This window comes from Polypterus senegalus, chromosome 4, assembly GCF_016835505.1.
Source record: "Polypterus senegalus isolate Bchr_013 chromosome 4, ASM1683550v1, whole genome shotgun sequence".
NCBI lineage: Eukaryota > Metazoa > Chordata > Cladistia > Polypteriformes > Polypteridae > Polypterus > Polypterus senegalus.
Window position 1 is genome coordinate 148,968,711 of NC_053157.1, and position 26,831 is coordinate 148,995,541.

General features: G+C 38.6%; 1 protein-coding gene across 4 annotated transcripts in view; it reads left to right on the forward strand.

Moving 5' to 3' along the window:
* The window catches only part of jakmip1 (janus kinase and microtubule interacting protein 1), a 278,170-nt gene extending 274,648 nt beyond the window's left edge, over nt 1-3,522 (forward strand). For 2 of the 4 annotated variants that reach the window (XM_039751459.1, XM_039751462.1), the window contains 2 exons: nt 1,268-1,312; nt 3,225-3,521. In XM_039751459.1, the coding sequence (XP_039607393.1) occupies nt 1,268-1,312; nt 3,225-3,302 (123 nt within the window). In that variant the 3' untranslated portion in view covers nt 3,303-3,521. Of the gene's footprint in view, nt 1-1,236; nt 1,313-3,224 lie in introns of all 4 variants that reach the window. The other 2 variants (XM_039751461.1, XM_039751460.1) reach the window with 2 other exon arrangements.
* The last annotated feature ends 23,309 nt before the right edge of the window (nt 3,523-26,831 follow it).

A 26,831-nucleotide genomic window follows, 5' to 3' on the forward strand; every position in this document is an offset into this window, starting at 1 on the left:
TCTCTCAGACTTCTCTGCTTTCCACATACACTTCAAAAGACCTGCAAGTCTCTGAATTGATCTGGCATTCTTGAGAGTGGGCACATAAGTGCCTGTGCGATTTGTTAGTACCCAGTTCTGCCCACATAGATTGTGGCTTTCAACAGTGGAGAAAGCCAGTCCAGAAAATGGATACATAAGGTACTGGACTTTCAACCACAAAGCTGCTGGTTCAGTTCCCACCTCCAATCTGATTTGTGACTCAAGACAAGTAACATACTTATGCTTCTGTTTTTTTTTATTTTTTTTTAAATAAACTGTTGTCCTAAGTATCTTGACCAGAGGTGGTGTTCTATAAAATGAAGATTGTTTGATTGGCTCTTAAATTTTCTGTGGCTCCATTTCTGTTTCTGTAACAGCTCAGTAGAACTCTATTCAGTTCCCAGCCTGCCTGATACTTGGCAAGTTAACTGGCAACTCTAACTTATCCTGGCTTGGTTGAGTGCCTTGTCATAGACTGATGTGCTAGCCAGGACTACAGGTGTCTGTCCACTAATCAGTTCTCTCTACCTGGGGTCTTGCAAGGACAAAAGTGAGTCCAGCGAATAGATAAAGGAAAGCAAATTACAAAGAGGGAACAGCATCCTGCCATGCTAGGTGTAATTTCTCACACTTTGTGTTTCATTGTTACTAATCAAAAACGTAAATCAATGTGTTTAATACATATGAACCTTTGATGTCATATGCTTCTGGAATTTAAATGTCACTGTTTTTAGGTTTACTTTAATATCGCTGTGCTAAAAAGATTAAAGAATTACCAAGCAGGTGTCTTGTTATACTAATGCTGCAAGAAATAAAAAGGTTACCAGCTAAAATGCAGTTGTAAATGCTGTCTCATTATACAGAGCAGATTCCCAGACTTACAAGGCACTTTGCACTCTCCACAGAGTGTTTCTATTGTACGACAGTGCAGTGCAGCCTGATGACTTCCAGTCTCTTAGCCTGCTGCTCTTGTCATTGTCCACTTACAGTACCTCTGCCATTTAGGAGAGTTAACGCCTTTTGAATGTCTCTGATCGTATGCATTGGCAGGTACAGCATGGCTGCGCTTCAGATAAACAAGAAACTGTACTATAAGCTTATCACTCTCATTTATGTACTTTATTAACCCAGATGCATTTTCTCTCTCTCTCTCTCTCTCTTGTTTTTCAATTTCTTTCTTTTTTGTATGTGCTTTTTATTTCTCTTTATTTTTAGTTTTTGTTTCTCTTTTTATTTTTTTCTTTAGCTTTTATTCTCTGGCCTTGATGGTGCTAAAATGTGCAGAAAACAGGTAAAATCTACACACTTTCCTCTTTCGTTTCTCCACAATCTAAAAACAGATCTCCTCTGAAGTGTCTGTGCTGTTACACTGTTTGTCTGCTCACCCAGAGCCAACTGTTGTGGGTGTTAGCTTGCATTTCTTCTTCTTAAAGGGAAAGTTCCTTCTTTTTGAGGTATGGGCCTATTATAACATTTGCCAGGGCTTCCCTTGATATCCCAGACTATTCTTGTACTTGTTGGATTGATTATTTTAGAATTTGTAAATAACCTATAGTCACTTACAAATTAACTGTGTTTGAATGCTGTCATTATAGCTCCAAAAGTTTTTCTTTTTAAATGTGAACAAAAAATTACAATTGTTATATAATATTCTTAACAAGTGAAAGTCTGTCATATCCTCTTAAGCCTTATTTACTTCCATACAATGCAAGTCACACACACTATACATTTCAAAATGTAGGAAATGCAAAATTTGACTACAACTGATATTGACAAATTCTGAGAAAAATGTTGATATTCCATTTAAAACGACTGTTTCAGTCATGAGAAAGATTGGGCAGGATGTATGCTGTAAATATGAGATTTGACATTTAATGGTTCATAGTTATTGGTATCTTAAGATACAAGTCTTTTGGTACAGAAAATATTCACAGTATAAAAGAAAAGTAAGCTATTGACAATGCACCTATTAAACGTTTCAGTGAGCCTGCATGTGTCTGAGGCTAAACTTTCCCTTTAAGTAGTTTAAATGTCTTCCTATAACAATATGTGACTTGTTTAAGTTTCTCCTGTTCTCTCTGTTAAATGAGCACATTCTATTTTAAAATAAAATAAAAACATTATATTCTCTTTGACGTCAGTGTGGAGATTTAGAATAGAAATGTCATTTTGATGAAATCCAACCTCAAATGCAGTAACCATTTAGATAAATCACCTTATCAAGTTCAGGTAAGACTGTAATTTAGCTAATTGTCTAAACTGAAAACTGAAAAAAAACTTAATACACCAGCACTATGGTATAAAAATCGTCATTTAATGTACATTTAATAATAATCAGGTGGCACAGTGCTAGCACTGCTGTCTTGCAGAATGGAGATGCGCCCCAGGTCCTCTATCCGTTGAGTTTGCATGTTCTCCCCATGTCTCCGGGGGTTTCCTCCCACAGTCCAAAGACATGCAGGTTAGGTGGATGGTAGTACTAAACTGGCCCTAGTTGGTTGTGTTCACCCTGCGATGGACTGGTGCCCTGTCCAGGGTTTGTTCCTGCCTTGTGCCCTATGCTGGCTGGGATAGGCTCCAGCCCCCTCCACGACCCAGTTCAGGACTAAGTGGGTTAGACAATGACTGACTGATGATAGAATAATAAATACGATGGCATGGCAATGCATTACCACCTCACCGCTCCAAATCCTAGGCTCAGCACAGTCTCTGTGGAGGCAGCACAGTCTTCCCAAGTTTGTGGGGCTTTTCCTCCAGAATGTCCCCCCACGGCCTGAAGATGTGCATGTTTGGTTGGTTGGAGACTCTAAATTGATAGCTTTTGGGTGAGCGAGCTTGTGTGCGTGAGAAGGTTCTGTGTCAGATGGGTGGTCATTTCAGGAACGGCTCCTACTTTGCACCCCACAGGGTAGGCATTGGCCCCAACCCTAAGCTAAGCAGGATTATGAAATAGATGGCTGAAAAGACAAATAATATCTATAACAAACCGGCTTAACTTCATTTGCCTGCTTGCTGCATTTTGTGTGAAAGGTTTTCTTTGTAATATGTTGTAATCTCTTTCAGGATTACACTGGCAGGTCTGGTGTAAAGTTTTTCTACTTTCTATTTCATGATAGTCATTTTGAAATATAAACTGTAACATGCATGTTGCAAACAGCAGCAGCCAGTGTTGTAATTCTGTTGCTTTTTCTTTTTTTTCATAGGCACAAAATTTAAAACATGAAGGTGGAGCATTAAAATGGAACAATCAGACGTACTGTATGTATATTGAAGTGTACTGAGTAACAATCAAGAGGGAAAGTATAATGTTAATCTAGTGCTTCTAAAGACAGCATTTTTATAAATTAAATCAAACTCAGAGGAAGAAGCTGAAATTATTATTTCGCTGTTTATGAACTAAAGATACTGTCAAACCAATTATATATTTTTGTACTTTTAATGAAAACAGTTAAAATAAAAGAATGGAGTATCAAGATCATTTCAGCATAGAACATGTTTGTTTATTTTATGTTATTTCTTTTTTTTTTTTTTGCAAGTACAAGTAAGTGAGGAGGCATAATTTATAATTTGCACAAATTTTAGCAATAGTAATAGGCAAAAATGACAGGCCATCAAGCTAAAAGTAGCTGAAAAAGGAATTTCATTTCACCCATAAAAACGTAAAAGATATAAATGGAAAATGCAGTTAATGAGCATTCAGATCAGCCAAAAGACATGCAGCAAAACATAAAAGAATATGAATGCATCTTGGTGACAAAAACCGAGGAGGCCAGATTTCTGTGGGAAAAGGCTATAGAGCTGGAACACATGTTACAGCAGTCCCACCTTTACTGCAGTCATCTTCACGGTAAACTCTGCACCATCGACGGGCCAGGACTATCAGACGCCTGCTGCAGTGATGAAGAAAATGACTTTGATCAGTTTCATGTCCAAGAAAAAGTCACCAGTATTGAAGATCTGCTAGCTGTCAAAGAAATTGATATAAATAAGCTTCAAAGTAGAATTAGTGAACTAGGAAGGAAGCTCAAACCCGAAGGAGCATTTTTAAGGCAGTATGCCAAAATGGAACAGTGGTACAAGGAAAAAGAAGATGCCAGAAAAAAGCACGAGGAGGAGCTTCAGCACGAGGGAGAGAACCTGGAGGAGAAAGGAAACTTGCTGCTCATTGACATTGCGGCGAAGGATGCAGTGCAGGCCCAGGTTCAGTCCTCTAAGGATCATCTGCTGAAGCAGATGCAAGAAATGGTGGAATCCAACCATCTTTTTATGGCAACAGTTGAGCATTTAAAAGTAGAACTAGAAAAAAAGGTGCAGAGTGAGGCAAAACTTAGGAAGCAGTGTTTACAGCTGAAAAAAAACACTAACGACTGGGAGAGTATTGATGAAAACCAGAGACAGAGGTTTATCAAAATGGAGAGTCAACTCCAAACACAAATTAACAGTTTGAGACAGATGCTTCAGGAAAAAGATGAAGCCTTACTTCTCAGTAAGAGAGCATGTGAGCTGCAACAAGTGGAGCAGAGGCTTTGCCCTGATGAAAGTCACACCACTCTGCATGATTGTTATGAACAGCTACAAGGAGTGATGGAAGATGAAAGCAGTGGCATGGAAGAAGCTTTGATTATACTTCAAACGAAATGTGAAGTGGAAATAAATGGAAGAATCAGACAAATAGAAGAACTCGAAGGTGAATTGGAGAGCAAGAATGAAGAGATGAGGCACCTACAGGACCAACAGAGGATGCTCAAAGAATCCGAATTGAGGCATCAGGAGAAGATCAGGAGTTTGGAGGAGCTGTTGGACAGTGTGCAGGAGAGGATTTGCAAAAACGATAATGATAAGATTGCTCGAATGGATTATCTGCTAAGCATGAGAGAAGAAACTGTGCAGCACCTGCAGTCGAGGTTGGTGAGTCAGGAGGAACTGCTTAGGGAGATGGAGGAAACACAGAGGAGACTGTCTCTGCGCAATGAGCAGCTGGGCACAAAACAGCATGAGTTAACCGATGAGCTTCACCGGTGGAAGATAAAGTTTTCAAACTGTGAGCAAATCAATAGAGAAACCAAAGTGGAAAATGAGCAAATGATAGAAAAAATGAATACCTTGGAATCGGAAATTAGAAAATATGAACATCAGCTGAGAGAAAGAGACAGCAAACTTGTAGAGCTGAACTCTCAGAATGAAAAAGAAATTTCTGAGTTGACATCTGAGCTGAAGAGAGTCACTTTAGAGTTTAAAGGCAAAGAAGCCGATTGGTTTAAAGAGCGACATAAGACCGAGTTACAGCTAAAGATGCAGGAGAAGGAAATTAAAGCTGGTAAAGCAAACAGAGAAAGCTTGACGTTGCAGATAGAAGAGCTAGAGGCAAGGCTTCGTAAAGTGAAGGCCACCGAAGTAGCGCTGCAGCAGAAGATTGAGGAACTGCACGCTGAGCTGTCTGAGAAAGTTCAGCACGTTTTTAGTTTAGAGACAAAGCTATCTAAAGAACATCATCTGTCAAGTCATGTGGCTAATGAGCTGAAGAGTAAAGACACATTGATAAAAAGACTACAAGACCAAGAGGGCCTACTGCAGGCACAAATCCAGGACTTGGAACAGGTATGGGACCTTTTCAGTTTTCCTTAAAATGTAGTTGGACTTTTGTTAAATGTTTGCAGCCCTTATTGTTGTAGGTGACGATGATGATGATTGTAATAGTTAAAATGAGTATTAGATTAAAGAAATTGAGGCGATTGATGAATTGCTTGAAAGGTCAACTGTTAAGGACTCAGTAGCATTAAAAATTATTTTATTTTGAATTCATTAATGAAGTAATTTGACACATGAATATTGAAAATGTTAACAAGTTAAGAGACTCCACATTTCAATGTCATAATTAGGCAACAATGTAGAGATAATATTTGCATGTACAGTAGTATCCCTTTTGTCAGTTAAGCAATTTCAGTGATACAAAAGCCAAATTCCACTAAAGAGCTGCTTGTAAGTTGAGACACTAACAGTTTCATGCATTCCTGCTTGATTTCTCTTCTATCATTAAGCATTTGCTGGTGAAAAGGGAAATAGCACTGCAGGTAACTCCGAGCGATCATTAACAAAGGAGCTGGTGATATGAAAATGTCTTGCTGAATCCTATCGAAAGCACAGAAACATTACTATCCAAAGAGTACTGAGGTTTCACATTACAATAGATAAACACAGGATTAAGAAATATAAGACTTACAAAAGAAAGAGAACCAATGAGTTAGTTAGTGACGAGTGAAACAGATTTAGCAGTTGCCAAATGTTTTTTTTTTTTGTTTAATTTTTTCTTTAAACACAAAATAAACTATTTATTTTTTAAAGTCTGTATTTACCTGCCCTTTTTCTTCAGCCATGGAAAACAGGTAGTTCATAGTACACGACTACAATCAGTTCTGTTTTATGGCTCTTGTTTTATTGTGTAAGGTCCTATTGTGCCCCTGTTTTTACCGTTTTATACTCTTTATTGTGTAGACCTTAATAAAATGTCTAAAATCCCATACACTTACCACTCTGTTATCAGGTACTTCAGCACTTCATCCCCACTTTCCTTCTACTTATGTAACCTCAAGCAATTAGACAGGAGTTAAGTTGCACTTTTAATTATGCATTATTGATAAAAAAAATATGTCCATAAATATTCAAGAAGCAGATTCTTATGAGGATATTGGCACCAAATCCTTACAGCCTAAGTAGCAGTATATCTTGAGTCCATTGGTGGCTCTTGGCTTATGTTCACCTTAGCTTGCTTTGTTAACACATGCTGATTGAATGGAGTATTGAAACAGGCCAAATGCCAGCCTTAGTATGGCTACCGAGTTAAAGTTGTCTTCATCATTGTCTTCTCTACATGGCCATATGGTGAGGGTGAGAGAGTTAAAGGTGGGGTGACCTAATGTATACCTTTCTTACAATAAAACACAAACCAATGAGACATTGGAGTACAGAATGATTACAGAACCAATCATAAATATCCATACTTCAGACCAATAGAATTCAGGTATAACTCATCCCCTACTTCCTTTGTTTATTCAGTTTATGACCTTCCTGTAGGCATTGGCTTATAGGCTCCAAGTCCAAAACCATCTACGCTTGCCAAGCTGGTGTGATGCTCCATTCCCTCACCATAAAGTCCTCATCTTGAGTTAGTCCTAAAGACTGCGGGTTGGTTAGGTAAACATCAAAGCACCTCTGTTCTCATCAGTAAGTAAAATATGCCTCCTGAAACACTGATATTACATTTGTTTTGTCTGACTTACAAATAAAGAAATACAAAATATTTGTCAACTTATATGCTAGAAATCAGTGCACCACAGCTCTCATTCACATAACTGAAGAGGAGTGCGTTGCATTTTTTAAAAATGTGACATGGTGTATGTTTTCCTCTCCGAAATGCACCATTGTGCACATTATTGCATTTTCTCACATATTGCATGAGAGCATGCCTCTTGATGTTATCGAGCAGCCGTCCTTTCTTGTTTATTGATTCCCAATTGAATCAAATGTATTGAGTCTAATATGTTTTTGCCTGTAACACATGCTCAAGTTTGAGATCTGCAAGATTCACATGATAATTGGCAAAGCAGGCATCGTAATACCAGAACAACCAGAACACAAATCTTATAAAATTTTTCCATGTTAACAGAAAATGAATCCAGTGATTCATTCATTCATGTGTAATATTGTTATCTGTATAAGAGAGTCTATAAGTTCCGCAAGCTACTGCAAGCTGAGTTGATCCTCTGGTGAGTCTTACCTATTTTTTTTTTTTGTAATGATTTTTAAGTAATTAATTTTATATACTAGAAAGAAATTACAACTAACTTTGAAGGAACAGTGATAAAACAGACATAAACCAGTGCTGCGAAGAAGATGTTTTTAGAAGGAGGATGAATGAAAACAGAGGTTGTTGCAATTTATTATGTGCTCAAGCTGCTTGTGGCTTTGTTTACAGCAGAATTTAATACTATCGGATAAAAGTCTGAAGGACACTCACGTAATAACCAGACATAAAGCATGCATGGATAATGTACCAGTCAACTGAGAAGAAATAGAAGTAGCAGCTATAAAAAAGACTTAAAAAGCAGCTACAAAAGGGAAACCAAATCATTAATTCATCAAAAAAAAAGACAAAGTAAGGAACAAGAACATGAGATAATAAACTAAGAGAATACTTAGGAATAGGAAACTGGAGGGTGACATGACAACCATCATCATGAAACGGGACACATTTACTGTATATAATGGCAGCTGTTGGCAGCCTCTAATAGCGACATAATTGGCATTTTTTGGGGAAAACATTTGTGTCAGGTAACGAGGAATGGCCAAGTGCTGGTCTAGAATAGGGCATACATACAGACAAGCTGTGCTTTCTCAATGTTTTGTACCTGAAAGAGGTGTAGTCCTGTCAGACTGGAAGTCAATAACCAGTTCCTTGTTTTTGCTGATGTTAAGATGCAGACAATTCTCTTTGCACCAAGAATCAAAGTTCTCCACTCGACTCCTATGCTCTCTCTCATCCTCTGTATCAATACACCCCATAAGTAGTGAATCATCTGATAATTTCTTCAAGTGTAAACAGCACTGTTCCTTGTGGTGCTCTAGCGCTGCACATATCCACATCAGAGAAACAGTCCTTGAGTTTCACAAACTGCGAACAGCGTGACAGGTAGTCAGTTATCCAGGACACCATAGGCTCTCACCAATCTGCATAACAGGGATGGTTAGGTGTTATTGAAAGCCCTGGAGAAATCAAAAAACACAATCCTCACAGTGCCGCCAGCTTTGCCCAGGTGAGAATAAGCCTTGTGGAGCATATAGAAAATTGCATCCTCCACACCATTCTTTGTCCAATACACAAACTGCAGTGGATTCAGGTAGTCTGCCATAAGAGGCCTTATATAGTCCACGACCATTCTCTTAAAGTTCTTCATCATGTGAGGCATAAGTGCCACTGGTCTGTAGTCATTAGATGAAGTGGTGCCTACCTTCTTTCCAATGGGAATAATGCAGGATGTTTTCCACAGCAGTGGTACTTTCTGAAGCTTTAGAGACAGACTAAGCAAGTGACTGAAGAAATTACAAAGTTGATCAGCACAGTCCTTAAGATTCTGAGGACATTGTCTTTGTGGGTACAAGTTTGTCACACAGAAATTAATATAGTCTATGATGTATTGACAGAGTCCCTTAGTGTCATCCTCGTGTAACTTGCACATCATTTTCCAGTCTGTCATTTTCATGCAGTCATTCAGAGCCATTTCTGCCTATCGGCTCCACTTTTTTCACCATTCTGGTTTTAACAGGTTGCCATCTAATAAGAAGCTTGTAGATGAGAATAAGATGAACCAGGTTGTGGTCAGAATGGTCTGAAGTAGTTTATATTTAAAGTTATCTTTAGCAAGTCCAGCTTGTTATTTCCTCGAGTGGAACCTGTCACAAACTGATAGAAATTTGTCATTGGTACTTCCAGTGTCACATGGTTAAAATCTCCACAGAGTCTGGTTGAGTCAGTATTAAAGTGTTGGTGACAGAATGAATAATTTCCGTTCTAAGTCTCCATTGCATGTTACATGACATCTTTAAATTAAATCATCCTTGTTAATGTTTAATCTCCCAGGGCAAATAACGTGGACAAATTCCGACAGACAGAATTTCAATGTCTGAATTACAAACTGTAGTTTTAACTGCAATATGCTTCCTTTTACACTATCCCTCATTCATATAGATGGCTTGTCTCCCTCCTGTCTTTTTTTTACTGCACCCTACTGGATCTGTTCGAAAATCTGTTCGGTGAAATCTATCCAGCATTAACACAGTGTCATATATGTTAGATTTAAGCCAGCTCTCTGTAAAACACAAAATGTCCCACAGTACTTGTATGCTCCATTGCCCACTCTAATTGCAGACATTTTATCCATCTTATTGACTACAATCAAACATTTCCTCTTACAACAAATGGAAGATAAGTTCTAAATCCTTTTTCTCTTTCTTTTACTCTGGCATTAGCATGTCGCCCCTCTCTGCCTGTGGACAACCAACTTCTGCAGTGCAGTGCAGTGAAACTGAGCTGTTAGAAGTGTAGTCTTGACAAGCCGGCACCTCCTGTAGGTCTGTGCGCATTGCAATTCGATAGTAAATTCAAAATCCATTATTCGATTTCTAGTGGCTACTGTCAGTGAAAAGCCAGATCAGTTCCAATTTTAAATAAGACTAGTAACTAATATTTAACTTCAGATTCAAGGCCACAAATGGACCAGTTAAAGAAATATACCACCCAAAAATTATTTTTTTATATATTTTATTTATTCCATGTACTTTGTAAAGGTGACAGAGAAAAAGTTTTAATCATGTGTTCTTGGATAAATCACATATTGAGGTTTCAGATGTAATGGAACCCTGTGGTGACCAATGCTGGACAATAGCAAATCATGCAAAAACATCCATGTTAAAATAAAATAAAATTTTCACGTAACTAGTGTCACATGATCCATATGCCTATTATCCATCCCTATGCTTAAAACGTACAAAATGTGTGCATTTTTCGCAAAAATATTAAAAACTTGGTATTGAAGATCAAGTGTGTTTGATCAAATAATGCTTTGCAAGGCCACTGTGACATCACAGAGCTATAGCAGCCATGCGCACGACCTTCACACATGCGTACTGTAAGATCCACTGATGCGTACTGATGCACTTTGGGTAATCAAGATGTCATGACCTGATCAGTACTCCAGCCTTCCATTCCACATGTGTTTAAAAAGAAAGCACATTTGAGGGGTACAGTAGCTGACCATAATGAGAATGATATCAATATTATCAATGGAACGAGGCAGTCTTATGATGATGCTTGTTACACGGATAATGTGTGCCCCAAGACTGTAACTCAGGGTGTGCAATGATAGATACACTTTTTTTTTACTTATTTGTGGCCATATAATATGTAATATTATGTAATATATAATATTTGGCCATTTATGGCCATATATATATATATATATATATATATATATATATATATATATATATATATATATATATATATATATATATATGGCTCCCTGTATGGTGTTAACAGTTTGCCCCTGGTTTATCACTCCAGCAACATGAAACAGGTGCCAGTACAGGGTGAGGTGCCTCATAACCTTCTAACTGTTGTTCAACACACAGGCCAAAAAACATTTGTTATTAAACAGTACTATGTGGACTCCAGGGGGGATCTTGACATTCTGAGGAAATCACCAATATTTGATGAAAAGGCATAGTTCATACTTAAGTTACCCCAACTGGGAATTAAATTAGGGCCCAAGAGCAGTGCAGCACCAACAATAGCCAAGCATATGACATTGTTCGGTGTTACTAGAATATTCCTGAAAGCTCATTCATTGGTGTATCTGCTACATATGTTAAAATTGTTTGATATATAAAATAAAACGCTGTCGCAGTAGGGGCAGTAGTGCTCCCTTGAACCCTCATGTACCACACCAAACACCTGGTAAAATTGCCACAATAATTATATTTATTATAATAATGTGCACCAAGCACCCTCCACTCCACTATATTCATAAACAATACAATAAACCAATAATAATACAATAATAATCACAATCCTCCACTCCCAGACGCGTTGCCCTCCTACCACCCAGCTCGGCTCATTGTCTGGGAGTTCCCAGAGTCCTTTTATTCCTCCTGACCCGGAAGTGTTTCTGCCCAACATTTCCACAAGTCCTTATTCCTTCCGGGTCAGAGTAAACAGTACTTTTCTTCACCCCGGGAGCCCGTCGCTCTTCCTGTGACGAACTTCCGGGTCATGGTGCACAAATGAGTCCACTGGCTTCCCGACAGCGACTCCCAGTGGCCCCCAAGGTATCCAGCAGGGCTGTGTATAAAAACTCCATAGTCCATGAGGCCCTGCTGGAATTCGGGGCCCATATATGCTCTCGGGAGAGCTCCTCCTAGCGGCCTGGGGGTGAGGGCCGGAGTAAAATGCCGGCAATCCACCATAACGCATTAGCCTGTTAAATGTTAGGAAGAGTAAAGAGAAGGACTACTACAATCTCATTTAGTTATTTGTAGCTACAGCTCTTTATGAGACCTTTAAGGACAATGTTAATAAAAACAGAGATGCCCATAATAATATTTAAAATATGTATATGATTGATCCATTATCAGATATTCATAATGCATTTCAAAGTCTCGTAGACTGGACACAAGGCAGGAGCCAACCCAGGACGGAAAGTTCAGTCCATTCCAGAGAGGCCCAATTTACATTCTCAAATCAAATGCCCACCTTTGAGAACCCCACCTGGACATATGGACATGTGCAAAGACAGCAACCTGAATCCAGTACAACTGAGATATACTAAATTTCCCTCTAAAGTAAATTAATAGTGAGGCCATTTTTAATTCACATGTGAAGTTCAGAACTGAGCATATGGCAATAATGAATAAGAGCTCAAATAAAAGAAAGCAACTTCTTAAGGGAAATTGTTTCCTCTTAAAATATTTAAACATTGCAGCATGTAAGGGCCTACCAATATGTAAAAATACAGATAATTTATTAGTAGGATTTAGATTTGTGCAGTGTTCTAATACAGAGAAGGCAAGCCGCTGAAAGTTCTTTTCAGGGGAAGATGTTTTGTAAAGAAAGTCAATAGGAGCCGTCTACATCAGTAACTGGAGAAGCGATTTCATGTTACGTCTCTCTATTCCCAATAATAGACCAGCTTCTCTGGCGTCATTAATAATAGATTCAGGTATACCAGACAAAGAGGAGTTAGCAGGTTGCTTTCTGGCACAATAAATAAATATCCAAACATATTGAAACAAGCAGAGCAGCATGGCCTTTGTATGGTTAGTACTGCCTTTGACATGGAAACCGAAAATTCAGAGCCATTAGCAGAGCAAAGCAAGGAGTTTTGCTATTATCTGGCAGCTCCTGTATCTGAAGGTGCTGATGTTTTAAGTGTTAGTGTCAAGATTGACACCTCGTGGTCTTTCCAGGACTTGGACGCTATGAGAAGTGAAAGGGACAAGGGACCTGAAGTTCACTTGGAGAACCCGGAGCTGTATGTACTTCGTAATCAAGTCAAGGAGCTTGAACAGCGCCTCAAAGAAAATGTCTTTAACTGGAATGGAACTGAGACTGCTCTGAGAAGCAGGTAATAAACCCATACTTATATTTTGGAATTTTAAAAAGAAATTTAGATTTCAAGTTTGCCATGTTTGCACTTTGTGATGGCTTGTTTTTTTGTAAATTAGCACAGATTTAGTGTATTTGAATGATAATTCTTGTGCAGGTAAGTATTATGTACTTCTTTGTTGCAAAAGCTGATATCCATATTTCTGTATGTTGGTGTGTATGAAACAATTGTTTTCTTTTGCATGTTAGAAATGTATATAGTGTGCAAGTCAGGCTAACTGGCTAATGTGTAAGAAATCCCAATTTCACTGAAACCGTAGTTAACAATTTAACCCAATAAAAGTGGAATGGAGAGTTAGCACCTGAACACAAAGGCTAGACAGCTGGTGCATTCCGTGAGATGGCATAGACCTGCACCTGCTTGATACCTTGTGTGCAACTGAATATTACCTAAGAGAATGTACAATGTCAGAAAATAGTGTTTGTTTCTTTCTTTCTTTTTCCTTCTTTCTTTCTTTCAAACCAGAGCATTTGCATGTTGTTTTGTACATAAGGTCAGATGGTAGTGGATCAGTTGTGGGGCTTGACCTGGCAACCTTTTTTATCTATTTGTCAGACTCTTCTTCCACACACATATAGGTTTATACGTCACATTGTATGTAACCCAGGGTTGTTCTATGTGTTTGTGCTGTGTAATAATATGTACTGTGAGTAAAATGGGCTTTGGTATGCATTAAAAAATGTCAGACCCATCTTCACTTATTAGTTGCATTTCGTCTTGTTAAATTTGTGAAGATACAATAATAGGGAAAATTCTTAGTTCAGTAGTCGGCGTGCAATTACAAAATAATACCAGAGTAACAGTCAGAATTATCAATTCACTAAACAGCAACACCCACAATTCAGGTTTTTTTTTCTCAATCAGAAATTCTGCTTTGGCTGTCCTAGCAAACAGAACATTAGATTCTACAAAGAAATGTCCACTTGTTGGGCACTAGAAATAATCACATTAGGAGCTGTAATGCATCTTTAAAGGGATTATTTCTCACATGAGGAGTTCTCTACTGGCAATTCCCAGTTACTTTCTGCTTTCTTAACTATTTTGTTTTGCACATTTTTTTCTGTCTCACTGTAACAGATTTGTTGACATCTGAATGGCACTGCTCAAAGCTGGTGTCACCCTTTTTTTTATTTAAATGTATTAATTTGCTATTGGCTTGTTATTTGACATGCAGTAAGACTCCACTTTATTAGGTACACTTTATTAACACAAATACTCGTCTCCTACAAACAGATAAACAAATGGCTGCAAGTCTGTGCAATACATACAGCATGCAGATATGGTGAAAAATGTGTTAATGTCTTCCCAAACATTAAAGATGCTTGATCTAAGTGACTATGACAGGTCCCTAACATGGTGGTTTCAGAATTTCAGAACCAGCTGCCCCATGGCATTTTCACACACTGCAGTCTGTACAGTGATAAGCAAAAAACAAAAGAAACACATTTTAATTGGGAAACTTCATACTAGAATGTTGTTTAGTCACGATAGGGTCCTAGTGTGAATCTATTTTCCCTTCAGACTTTTTTTTTATCATGTAAACCTGAATAGAATGCCCCAAATCCCATCTCTAGCTCTGGTATTTCTACTCCAACCAGCCTGGCCGCTGTACTTCAGTATTTGTAACCTTAGGCAATTAGATAAAGTACCACAAAAGACAGGAAAGAAAGTTACACTTTATGCCCAAACACATATGAACACAGGCATATCCTACATCCTGATTAATAAGCAGTTTATCTTGCATCCATTATGCTTACCTCCAGGTGGCTCTCAGTCTTAGTAAGTTGATTGGGTCTCTGGTCCGGCTTGGCCTCTTCTCCAGCACAGCATCTGGACAGATGTAATTGCAGAGACACAGAGAGAAGGCATGCCTCTGTAAATCTGAATATACAGTATGTTGTGCTCCTTTTCATGGTTCTTGGAGGAGGAAGGGGTGCTCTACTCCCCTTCTGTCATGTTTCAGTGTGCTTCTTCCCCCTGGCTGGGGTTCAAAGCAAAATTTTATTTTGCTGGTGGCTCATTCTGTCATGAAATGCTTGGGTTCCGAAAGCACAGGTGCCAAAATCACTTTCCAAAGTTGCCCACTAAACACCGTCAAAAACTCTGACTAGAAACCCATAGGGCCATGAGAAACCTTTATAAAATGAAAAGATTTATTTTCACAGAAGTCTGTGCAGGCACAGATTATTGCCTGAAAGGCAAGGAGAAACATGGAAAGCAAAGTCCCAAAACAGAATCCAGAAACTGTGTTAAAAAAACAGAGCAGATGTTCAAAATAACAATAAAACATAGTCCCAATATAAAATCCAGAAAATCACAAGCAATAGCAAAGCACAGAAACACAAGAAAACACTCCACTCCCACACGTGTTCAGTGAGCCACCAGGAACTGTGGGAGACCCTGCCTTAAATAGGATGGAGGGCTGTTCCTGGTGGTGATGGGCAGGTAGAGCCACCCCACAAAAGCACAAAGGCCCTTCCCCTATTCCAACATATATAAATAGAAAAGTACATAATAAAGTAAACATTAATACAAATAACTAAAATAAAATTAGACAAATTCAACCCAAGATACAACTTTGAACCCCACCCATGGGGAACATTATGACTAAAAAATTACACCTTCCAGAGGTTCATAAATTTTGCCTGTCTCTTCCACTCCAGGCTTTTGTCCGACTGGGGATGGGGTCTTAGATGTAAAATGTCCTCACTGGCCCACTCTTCCTTTCTTCATCACAAATGGCAAAAAACTTATTTATGCTCACATTTCTATAACTAAAAGGAAATTACAATATCGTACTTTCTGATGGTTGCTTATTTTCTTTTTTAAGTAACCAATTTAAACTCATTGGTAAATGACATTTAGAAAACAATTTTCAAAATAGTCTAATATTAATCCTCATTACAAGTGTCCTGACCCTTTAATTAACAGAATGGCCACATACTCAAGTAACAGCTCTTTACAACAGTGGTGTGCAGAAGATATCTCTGAAAGCATAACACATTCAATCTTGAGGTAGACAGCTATAGCAGAAGATGATCTTGCTGGGTTCCTCTTCTGTCAGCAAAGAACAGGAACAGTGGATATCTGAACATCGAAGCTGAACGGTGAAAAATCAGAAACACATCACCTGGTCTGACAAATCTTCACTTCTGTTCTTACATAAAGATGTGTCATCCATTAGGTAATCCATTGTGTAAATGATACAGGCTGGTTGTGGAGTACATAAACATTTCTTTGTACCTGGTATCACTAGCCTGTTTTCAGGTTGCTGAGGCAGACCACTCGACTGTGCAGTGCTCTTGGTATAACGTTGCTCATGTTTGTGGATGCATAGCCTGTGGGGCTTGAAGCCCTTTAATAGTGCAGGAACTTTTACATCTTACTATTTTGGAGAAATTGTCATCATTATCATGAATCACATCACTTAGGTGTGATATGAATCTGATATTTTATTATCACAAGTACTAATAATCTTATATGTTACAAAAAGCAATGTTCCTCCTTTGCTCTATCACACAACATTTACCGGAAGCCATCTCCTTCCTTTGCTGTGTTCTAATGCTACCACGACTGCTCTGATCTCCCATAACTACTTCTGTGTGGCTCCAATAATCTTTTCTCTGCCTCCTTCACAGCCTGCACTTTCATGATGCTAGTTTTGTCTTATACCACTCACTTATAGTCAGAAGCAACACCATCTGCACTCATGTTCCCCAAATTCTGTAAGCTGGTCCCAGCCAGCATCCTTTCCAAGATTGCCAGCGTCCAGTTACCTATACCTATAGTTGTGTTCTTCAATTGCTTTCTCGCTCTCTCGCTTGTTCACTAACTCACACACACACAACTTCTGCACAGCTTCTCACGATTGCCTTGCTCCTTCTGACAGCGTCTTTCTTCCGGGTTCACATGGTCTTACCCCAATTTTCATACCAGAAAGTGTCAACTCTCAGTTTTGTTTGAGAGTCTCTACAATGTCCTGGGATTCCTAAGCATTGTTTTCTGACCCTTTATGGCCATGATGTGCCTTTTTGTTATTTGATATTTTGGCAGGACAATGCATCATGTCACAAAGTACACATCCTTTGAAGCTGGTTCCAAAAACATGGCAACAACTTAAGTTTACACCTATGGCCTACACAGTACTTGGATCTTTGTCCAACAAAGAATCTTTAGGGAATGAAATGAGAGGTTTGCATGATGAATGTGTAGCTAAAAAAAAACAAAACTCCAGAGACTGCATCAGACTGATGTTGAAGAGTCAGTAGGGACCTCAGTTCCTAAGGAATATTTTCAGTGCCTTGTCAAATCCATGCATTGAAGTATTGAAGCTGTTATGGGGTCAAAAGTATGTGTATCAAATAAAGAGGATCCCAAGTGCACTGTCATTAACAGTTCAGATCCCTGTTTAAAAAGTTATGTTTGTTTAAAGGGACTGAGATTCTAAATAGTGGATATTAAAATGTGTACACACACTTAACTATATAAAGTGCAGAAACAAACCACTTCTAACAATATTTATTGTATGGCTTCTTTAAGAGGCATGAGGTAGATTGGTGCCCTGTTCAGGAAAAATTCCTGCTTTGTGCCTTATGCTTGCTGGGATAGGGTCCAGCTCCCCACAACCCTGTTCAGGATCAGTTACTGAGATCGCTACTGGCTTAATTTTCATCTAAGGCTGGGTTTATACTTCACGTGATGTGACGTGTATTGTTTATACTTGCGTGTGTACTTTATGCAAATCTGGTAGATTCCACCAGGTGGCAGTGCGAGATATCAACACAGTGAGAAAAAGTTTTGGCTTCGCTGTGTTGTGAATTGACTGAAACATCCATTAAATTCCAAGGACATCTTGCTACAGTGTATCTGAAAAGGATGTTTAATGATTACATCCATAAATCCTAGGATGCGCCCATTCTAGCAAGCATCGGGCATGAGATAGAAACAATCCCTGCATGGGGCATCAGTTCATCACAAGGTGAATACAAACACACACATACACTAGCGTCATTTTAGTGTCACCAAAACCCCAAACCTTCATGTCCTTGAAAGGAAACGGGAGCACAATATGGAAACCCACCAGGAAAACATGCAAACTCCAGGGAGGAAACACCAGGGATGTGATTCCCTGTGAGGTAGCAGCACTACTGCTCCCCCACAGTAACACCCCAAATATGTGTAATTATTAACAGTATACATTATTTAAATTAACTTAACAATTTATCTGTAAAATGTAATATACATACTTTAATTCATCTCATAATGAAAGTGATATCAAGTATAAATCTAAGGATTCTAAATGTCCAGAGAACTGGAATATCATAAATTAAATGTGTTGTGTGTGGCAATTGCTGCTTGCTGTCAGTTCAGTTGGAAGTCCCAGAAGCACATAGCAATTAACAACTGGGTTGGTAAAGATGACGTTTACGATGGTCTACTTTTAATAATAAAATAAACTGCCAAAGTAAAGTGGACATTTCAAGATTAAAGTTGAAATTTCCACTTTAATCACAAAAGAGACCTTTTCACTGTGTCTCTAATATTTTCTCTGTGGCTCAAATACACTGCTGTATTTGTGAGACCTTTAAAATGTATCGCATCATAAAACTATTTTACAGTTCCTCCCTTTCAAAACTCCAAGAGGACAGTGGGAAAAGGATCTCTCACTCAACATCTCAGAAAAGGAGTGGAAGGTAGAAATGCAGAGAATTCACTCAAGCTCCATATGCGCAACGCATACAATTATTCAACATAAAATGATCTATTGAGCACATCTGTCTTGTTTAAAACTGTCCAAAATGTTTCCAGGGCAAGATCCAACCTGCGAATGCTGCAATCAAGTTCCAGCTTCACTGGGTCACATGTTTTGGGCCAGCACCAAATTAACATCATTCTGGGCAAAATTTTCAAGTGCCTTTCAGGCAGCCTTGGTGTCACAATCCCTCCTAACCCATTAACTGCTGTGTTTGGTGTTCTTCCAGTGGAGAAGGACAAACAGGCTGTGATTGCCTTCACTACACTCTTGGCACCCAGACTTATCTTGCTCAACTGGAAGAATCCTTACTCTCTTTTAAGTCAGTGGGTAACTGATGTTTTATATTATTTGAAATTGGAAAAAATCAAATTCTCACTTAGAGGATCTGTGCAGAAATTTTTCAAAACCTGGCAGGATCTAATCAATAATATTTTAGAATAAGCTTTTAAAGTACTGAGGAAGAAGATTCTCTTCCCATTTCTTGTTCTTCACTATTTATCTTTATTCACTTATTAATTCATGTATTTACTTATTTTTACTAGATTTTATTCTGCTGCCCATTCTCTCTTTCTCAGGGGTGGGGGTTGATTTGCTTTCAATCCTATTTTTGTAAAATTGATCTATTTGTATGGAATATTGTGTTATTTCAATAAAATTATAAATAAATAAATGTATTGTATCATTACAATAAGGAATATGCAATGCTTGAATATAAAAGCACCCTCATTTGTATGTTGTCATTTTTCTAAACCACATCAAACCATTCATTAAAAATTGAAGCACGCACATCAGTCTTGTAGGATCTGCAAAGTGGCTTTCTGTCACATGTTGTCACTTGATTTCACTGTGCCCCCAGACTTTTTGCTGGTACTGAAACTCGCGCATGCGTCATGTTAATTTCCGAGGACCTGTTCAGAGGATGGGAATGCGTGACAGCCATGATGCGTGCACGTACGCGTTCTGAGTGTAAAGTATAAATTGGCCCTAAAAGGAACACTGAATTTTGACCCAACATATCAAATTTCAGCACTTGGTGTAAGACAGGAACCATCCTTTCAAACTGTACCAGTCCTATAACTTAGCACACATCACATTCATTTCAGGCAACCCAGGCTACCATGAGAAAAAAAAAATATATGCAAACTACACAATAAATTAGAAAGTCAAATTTTTAACCCATCATCCTGGATTTGTGTAGCCACAGCACTAATCAACCACTTTGCCACCATGTCATTCTTTCATAAATTGTAACTGAAACAGAAAAGAATGCCAACTACAGTACCATGGTGACACAACGTTTAGCACATTTGGGAAATAAAAATTAACCAGTAAAATATTTTGTTTCATTTGAGCCAGTCCTTCATTAGTATACTAATTTCACTTGACAGAATTAAGGATCTGGAGATGTCTGAAAGGAAACTTCTGGGTAAGGTGGACCTCCTCAGCAGAAGGTCTCAGCTCAGCCTTTCTTTAAGACAACGGCAAGAAGAAAAACAAAAACTTCAACTATGGAGAAAAGAAATAGAGACAGCGGTAAGAGTCATGTTGCATGTTGTTATGCGTAAATTGTTAATATGAGTTTATTCATTAAGTAATAAAGTGATTTAAGTTCCACTGTTCATAAAAATTAAGACAAAAGAATGAAAAGCAAACATTCTGCATGGCTTTCTTCAAATGGTTTCCCAAAATCCCAGTTTTAAATATATTTGAACTCTGTGTTTACTTACAATTTTTATTTGAGCAAGCTCTTTGTATTGTTTGATAATTAATATGATCAGTTAGGTTTAAAGTCTGTGCAAAATTCTAATCTGATATGACTAGACACATCTGCTGACAGAAATCTTTCTACTTAATTAAAAATTTTATCACTTGACTTTGGGAGTACATGGAAAATATTCCTGCACAAAAAAGGGAGCTGTGGCCTGGGAGGTTCGGTGCTGTCCCCATGAAAGCATCAAGGGGCAGACGCCTTGTTAATGAACAGGTTTTCCTGCCCTCTAACTAAATAGAATGTGAGGCCAGAGAGTTAATGCCTGTTAGGAACAAGTTGGGCTTCCTTTTGCCCCTGGTTGCTAGTTGTTACGAGATGCTTATTGTGTAGCAACAACATGATGGGGAGCCAGAAGACATAAAAAGGGAGGCTTGGGAGAATACATTAAATTAAACATTGTTTATTCGTGCCTTTGTGACAGCCTCTAGATACTTTGCAGCAGCTGCAGGGGACACCTCAGGATTATATCTTAAGACAGGGGTAGCTCTCTGAAACTATAGGGCCACCAAGTCACAGCACCCTATGGAATCCCCTGCCTGGAAGGTCTTCGATGTTCTGCTGCCAGCTTTAAATACCCCCCTCACTTTCTGTTAGAAAGTATATGATTTGGTTTTCCTGGAGTTTGATGTCAGCCATGCTGCCCGTAAAGAGACCTGAAGGAATCGTATTGTCTTCTCCATTTTAACCTCTTTGGTCCTTGATCTTCCAGTTCCATGCTGTATACCACCTTAGTGCCATTCTGTCCTAGGAAAGTGCTTATCATGTAAATATGTTTTCATATTGCCATCCATGTAAATATACGTACAATAAGTTACCAAAAAAAGTTTTTGATAAAAGCCTATCATATATTTTGCTTTAGTCAATCAGCAAACCTTTTGCTTTACACTTTAAAGGTAACATCCTCTGCATTATTTATCATCAGGCAGCAGAAAAAGAAAAGTCAGAAAAAGCACTGAAAGAGAAGTTGCGACGACTGCAAGAGCAGAAGAAAGCTAAAGATGAAGAAATGAAAGCGCAGTCTGCATATTTTGAGCATTACAAGCAGAAGGTACAACAAAAGCTGGTGCTGCTGAGAGATCGAGAGCAGAGTCTTCAAAGTAAAGTGTTCCTTCTGGAAAAAGAAATTATTGAGGTTCTCACATCAGAGGCTATTGTAAAAGCTGAGCTGGAAAGATACAAGTTAGATCTCAAAAAATCCAACAGAAAACAAGGTGCCAATGATTCGGAGGCAGAAACAACTTGTTCTAAGGAAAGTGAAGATGTAATTAAAGAATATATATGTAGCCTTCAAAAGGACCTGAATTCTTTCTTGGAGAAGGAAGAGGATAACCACAGAAAATGCAAGGAACTGCAAGATAGATTGGAGCGGGCAGAAGAAAATGAGGAGTTTCTCACTAAAAAGCTTTCTGATTTCCGGTCGCGTATTCATGAACTAAAGCTGTCTGAGAGTTGCCTCATTGAAGAAATGCAAGATTTAACAGAGCAGAACTCAATTCTCAAAAGAGAGCTGATGAAAATGAAGGAAACTACTGACATTTTAAAAAAGAATGAGGATGTGAATGAAGATGATGTGAGATCTGATGTGATTGATAATTCTATGGTGGGTATAATTTTAATAGTGCAGTTAAGTAATGTAAAATAGTTTGTAGTTCACTCTTGCTTTTTATTTACTATTAGTACACCAAAGTATAATTAATAGTCATCTCCCGGAGTCTGCAAGTAATAAAAACTTTAAGTAATATCGATGGCTGATACATAAAAATAGTTAACGCTATATTGCATCTAGCTCAGCATGCAAAACCTGCTTTTTATCTAAAGAAAAATGTAAAATTTATCTCGAGCAATTACAGTAAAATGGGCAAATTGTTGTTTTCCCAAAACAAAAAGCATTATTGTTGCTAATTTAATATTAGGAGCTGAATAAGCCAACAATAAACCAAATAAAAACATATGAAACTTGACAAAGAAGAGGAATTCCTCCAGTCCATCATGCTCATTTGGTTAACTTGTTTTTTTATGTTTCCACTTCATTTACATACAGTAACTTTATCATTTTAAACATTACCAAGACACTTTGTGTAAAGAGCTTCCTCCATGCCATCTTGAATGTACTTCTCCTTAATTAGCGATATATATATATATATATATATATATATATATATATATATATATTGTAGCAGATAGAGGCGTGGTCCACCTCTAACACCCTCAGGTACCACTCTGAACACCAGGTGAAAGTATAATAACTATTCTTTTTATTATTATACCGTGCACAAAGCACCCTCCACTCCACACTCATAAACTACAAATAACTACAACACAGCAACACTATTCTCTTTCCTCCTCGCCCAGACACTTCACCCTCCTACCTCCCAGCTCAGCTCAATGTCTGGACTGAGGCATCGTCCTTTTATAGCCCCTGACCCGGAGGTGTTCCTGTCCCAACAGTCCACAGTTCCTTTTTCCTTCCGGGTCAGGGCAAACAGTCCTTTTTTTCTACCAGGGAGCACGTTGTTCCTTCCTGTCACATGACCGTGACGTACTCCCGGGTCATACAGCACAAAAGAGCCCATAAGCCCCCCCACAGCGACTCTTGGTGGCCCCCAAGGTATCCAGGACCAGGTGGACCGCGGGGCACGATCCTGCTGTCGGGAGAGCTCCTCCTGGCGGCCTGGGGGTGAGGACTGGCATGAAAAGCCGGCAGTCCTCCACAATATATATATATATACGTATATACATATATATATATCATATCTGTGAGTGACATTTGCTTGTTCAATTTATTTTTATTTCTCTTATTTAGGATGAAACTGAATGCATGAATAACACATCCCATCTGGCAGACTGTGACACAGTAGAGATGGTAAGAATCGGTTATGATGACATAAGTCAAAGCACAGGCTTCTTTACTGTTTTTTGTTTAATTAATGTAGCTCTTAAGCTCTTCTAAGGATGGTCAAGTCAACATGCTGGAAGGGTAAGTGCAAAAATGTAAGTTTACTGGCTAAATACATAAGAAACAAAGTGACAAAGTGGTCCAAGTAATTAGGAAAGACATAAGTGTACAAAGAATATGATTGTTGAGCTTAGTGTAGGACATTCATGAGATCCTTATCTCTCGGCAGTGCTCAGTATTACCCATCTAGAATCTGATCTTAAAGCCTTGAACAGGAGCTCCCTGACTCACGTGATATTGTCCCCCAACAGTCTGCTGCACTCACAGCTGGGAAGCTTTACTTTGAACTTGTGGTCAATACTCCATGACCACCTTGCAACATTTAGACAGGCTTATCTTAACACCTCAATGGGAGTCTGGTGACTTGAAGCGCTAAAATATGTGTGGTCAGCATGTGCCAATTGAAGTGTATCGGTGAAGTGCTTTTTACGTTTTGAGGTAACTAACAGCATCAAAGTATTAGCAGACTGACCAGCTGCTTTTGGTTGTTAATGATTTACAATTAGAATTAAATGGACTTTCTTATTGCAGGCTTTTCATATGAGAATTAAGACATTTCAAGGAAAATGTTATTCTGTGTGTTGTGCTTCAATTAGACCACCGTATGCCTGTGCTGGAGCACTAAGTAACTTAGATGCTTTGTTTTAGTTTGCCTTTCAGGTGTTTTCAACATACTGCCGTCTCACCTTTGTGTGAAGGACATTTTTTATGTTATTCTGCCTTTAGCTGTTTTATGCACTTTTTTGCAGGTGATAGCAAAAGTAAGGCTTTCTAATAAAAGTCTATCTGATGAACAATTGGGAAATAATGTGGGTGAAGAAGTCAAGGACACTGAGATCCCCACCAGCTGCTCAAATGATAAGAAAATAAATGATCAACCTACCAAAGACTTGCTGCCTCTCACAGAGAAAATTCATGTGTTAGTGCAGCAGAAAAAGACTGCTGAGGAAAAAAAGCGAGAGGTGCAAACTGAGAAGGACAGAAATTTGCAGGAGTATGACCGAGTTGTTAGCGACCTTAAGAAGCTGCAGCTCAGCTTTGACAAAACTTGCTACTGGTATGCCAGTAGAGTTCTGGAGCTAGAGACTCTGAGGGACAAGTTTCTTAGAAAAGTATTTGAAGCAATGCAGGTAACTACAGGTATGACATTTTTAAGTAGTGCTAAACCATCCCAGCCTTTTAAACATTTGCATTTCTTCATCTGTGGCCATTGTAGATTTCAGTGCCTAATGCTTCAGTAAAAGATTCTGTAGGGATGGATTGCAGAAATTTAATCAGGAAAAGATTTTATTTTTTTCTACATTGTCAAACTTACTTTATCCATTTAAGCACAGGGTGTCACAACCTATCTTAGCAAAATAGAACATTAGAACACTGTAGATGAGAACAGGCCCTCAACAAAGCTTACCAGTCCTACCCACTTAATTCTTCCAAAAAAACATCAAGTCGAGTTTTGAAAGTCCCTAACATCTTACTGTCTACCATACTACTTGGTAGCTTATTCCAAGTGTCTGTCGTTCTTTGTGTATAGAAAAACTTCCTAATGTTTGTGTGAAATTTACCCTTAACAAGTTTCCAACTGTGTCCCCGTGTTCTTGATGAACTCATTTTAAAATTACAGTCTCGATCCACTGTACTAATTTCCTTCATAATTTTAAACACTTCAATCATGTCACCTCTTAATCTTCTTTTGCTTAAACTGTAAAGACTCAGCTCTTGTAATCTTTCCTCATAATTCAACCCCTCTAGCCCTGGAATCAGCCCTAGTCGCTCTTCTCTGGACCTTTTCTAGTGCTGCTATGTCCTTTTTGTAGCCTGGAGACCAAAACTGCACACAGTACTCCAGATGAGGCCTCACCAGTGCATTATAAACCTATAGCTTAGAGTCCACTACGACTCCTAAATTCTTCTCATTAGGTGTACTCTCGATTTTCTGACAGCTCATCGTGTATTCAAACCTAACAATTTTTACTTCCTGTGTGTCATACTTTACATTTACCGACATTAAAATTCATCTGCCACAAATCTGCCCAAGCCTGTATGCTATCCACGTCCTTCTGTAATGATATAACGGATTCCAAAATATCTGCTAATCCACCTATCTTGGTATGATCTGCTAACTTAACCAGCTTGTTATTTATATTCCTATCTAAATCATTTATATATAATTAAAATGGCAGTGGCCCTAGCACTGACCCCTGTGGAACACCACTTTTAACATCAGCCAGTTCTGATGAGGTTCCTCGCACCATCACCCTCTGCTTCCTGTGTTTGAGCCAATACTGCACCCATCTAAAAACATCACCCTGAACTCCCACTTCTTTTAGTTTGATACCCAACCTCTCATGTGGCACCTTATCAAATGCTTTCTGAAAGTCCAGATAAATAATATCATAAGCTCCACTTTGATCGTACCCTTTTGTTGCCTCCTCATAGTATTCCAACATGTTAGTAAAACACGACCTCCCTCTTCTGAACCCATGCTGACTGTTTAGAATAACTCCTGTCCTTGCCATGTGTTGTTCAATCTTACCTTTAATTATTCCTTCCATTAATTTTTCTGTGATGCATGTTAAGCTTACTGGCCTATAGTTGCTTGGATCTGCCCTGTCACCCTTTTTATTTAATGGGATGATATTTGCCATTTTCCAGTCCTTCAGAATCTCTCCAGAGCACAGTGACGTCCTAAAAATATGTATCAAGGGTTTATATATGTACTCACTAAGAACTCGAGGGTAAATATTATCTGTTCCAGGTGATTTGTTTGATTTCATCTTATTTAATCTGAGCAGCACTTCACCCTTTACAATTTCCAAATCCCTCATTACCTCCTTAGTAGTCGCGTTTACTTCTGGGAGGTAAATAGGACACAGAACAGGAAGCACCTCAGGACAGGATGGCACTTCATCACAAGGGTCCACTTGCGCACACACACATACACAGAGACAGTTTAGAGTAAGCTGTTAACTTGAACTGCATGTCCTTGAACATGTGAGAGGAAAACCAACAATACCACTGAGAAAACAAGCAAATTATACTCTGACAGTGACAAGTGTGGGGTTCACACTCAGGAAACTGAATTCATGAAACAGTGGCGGTAACCATTGTATA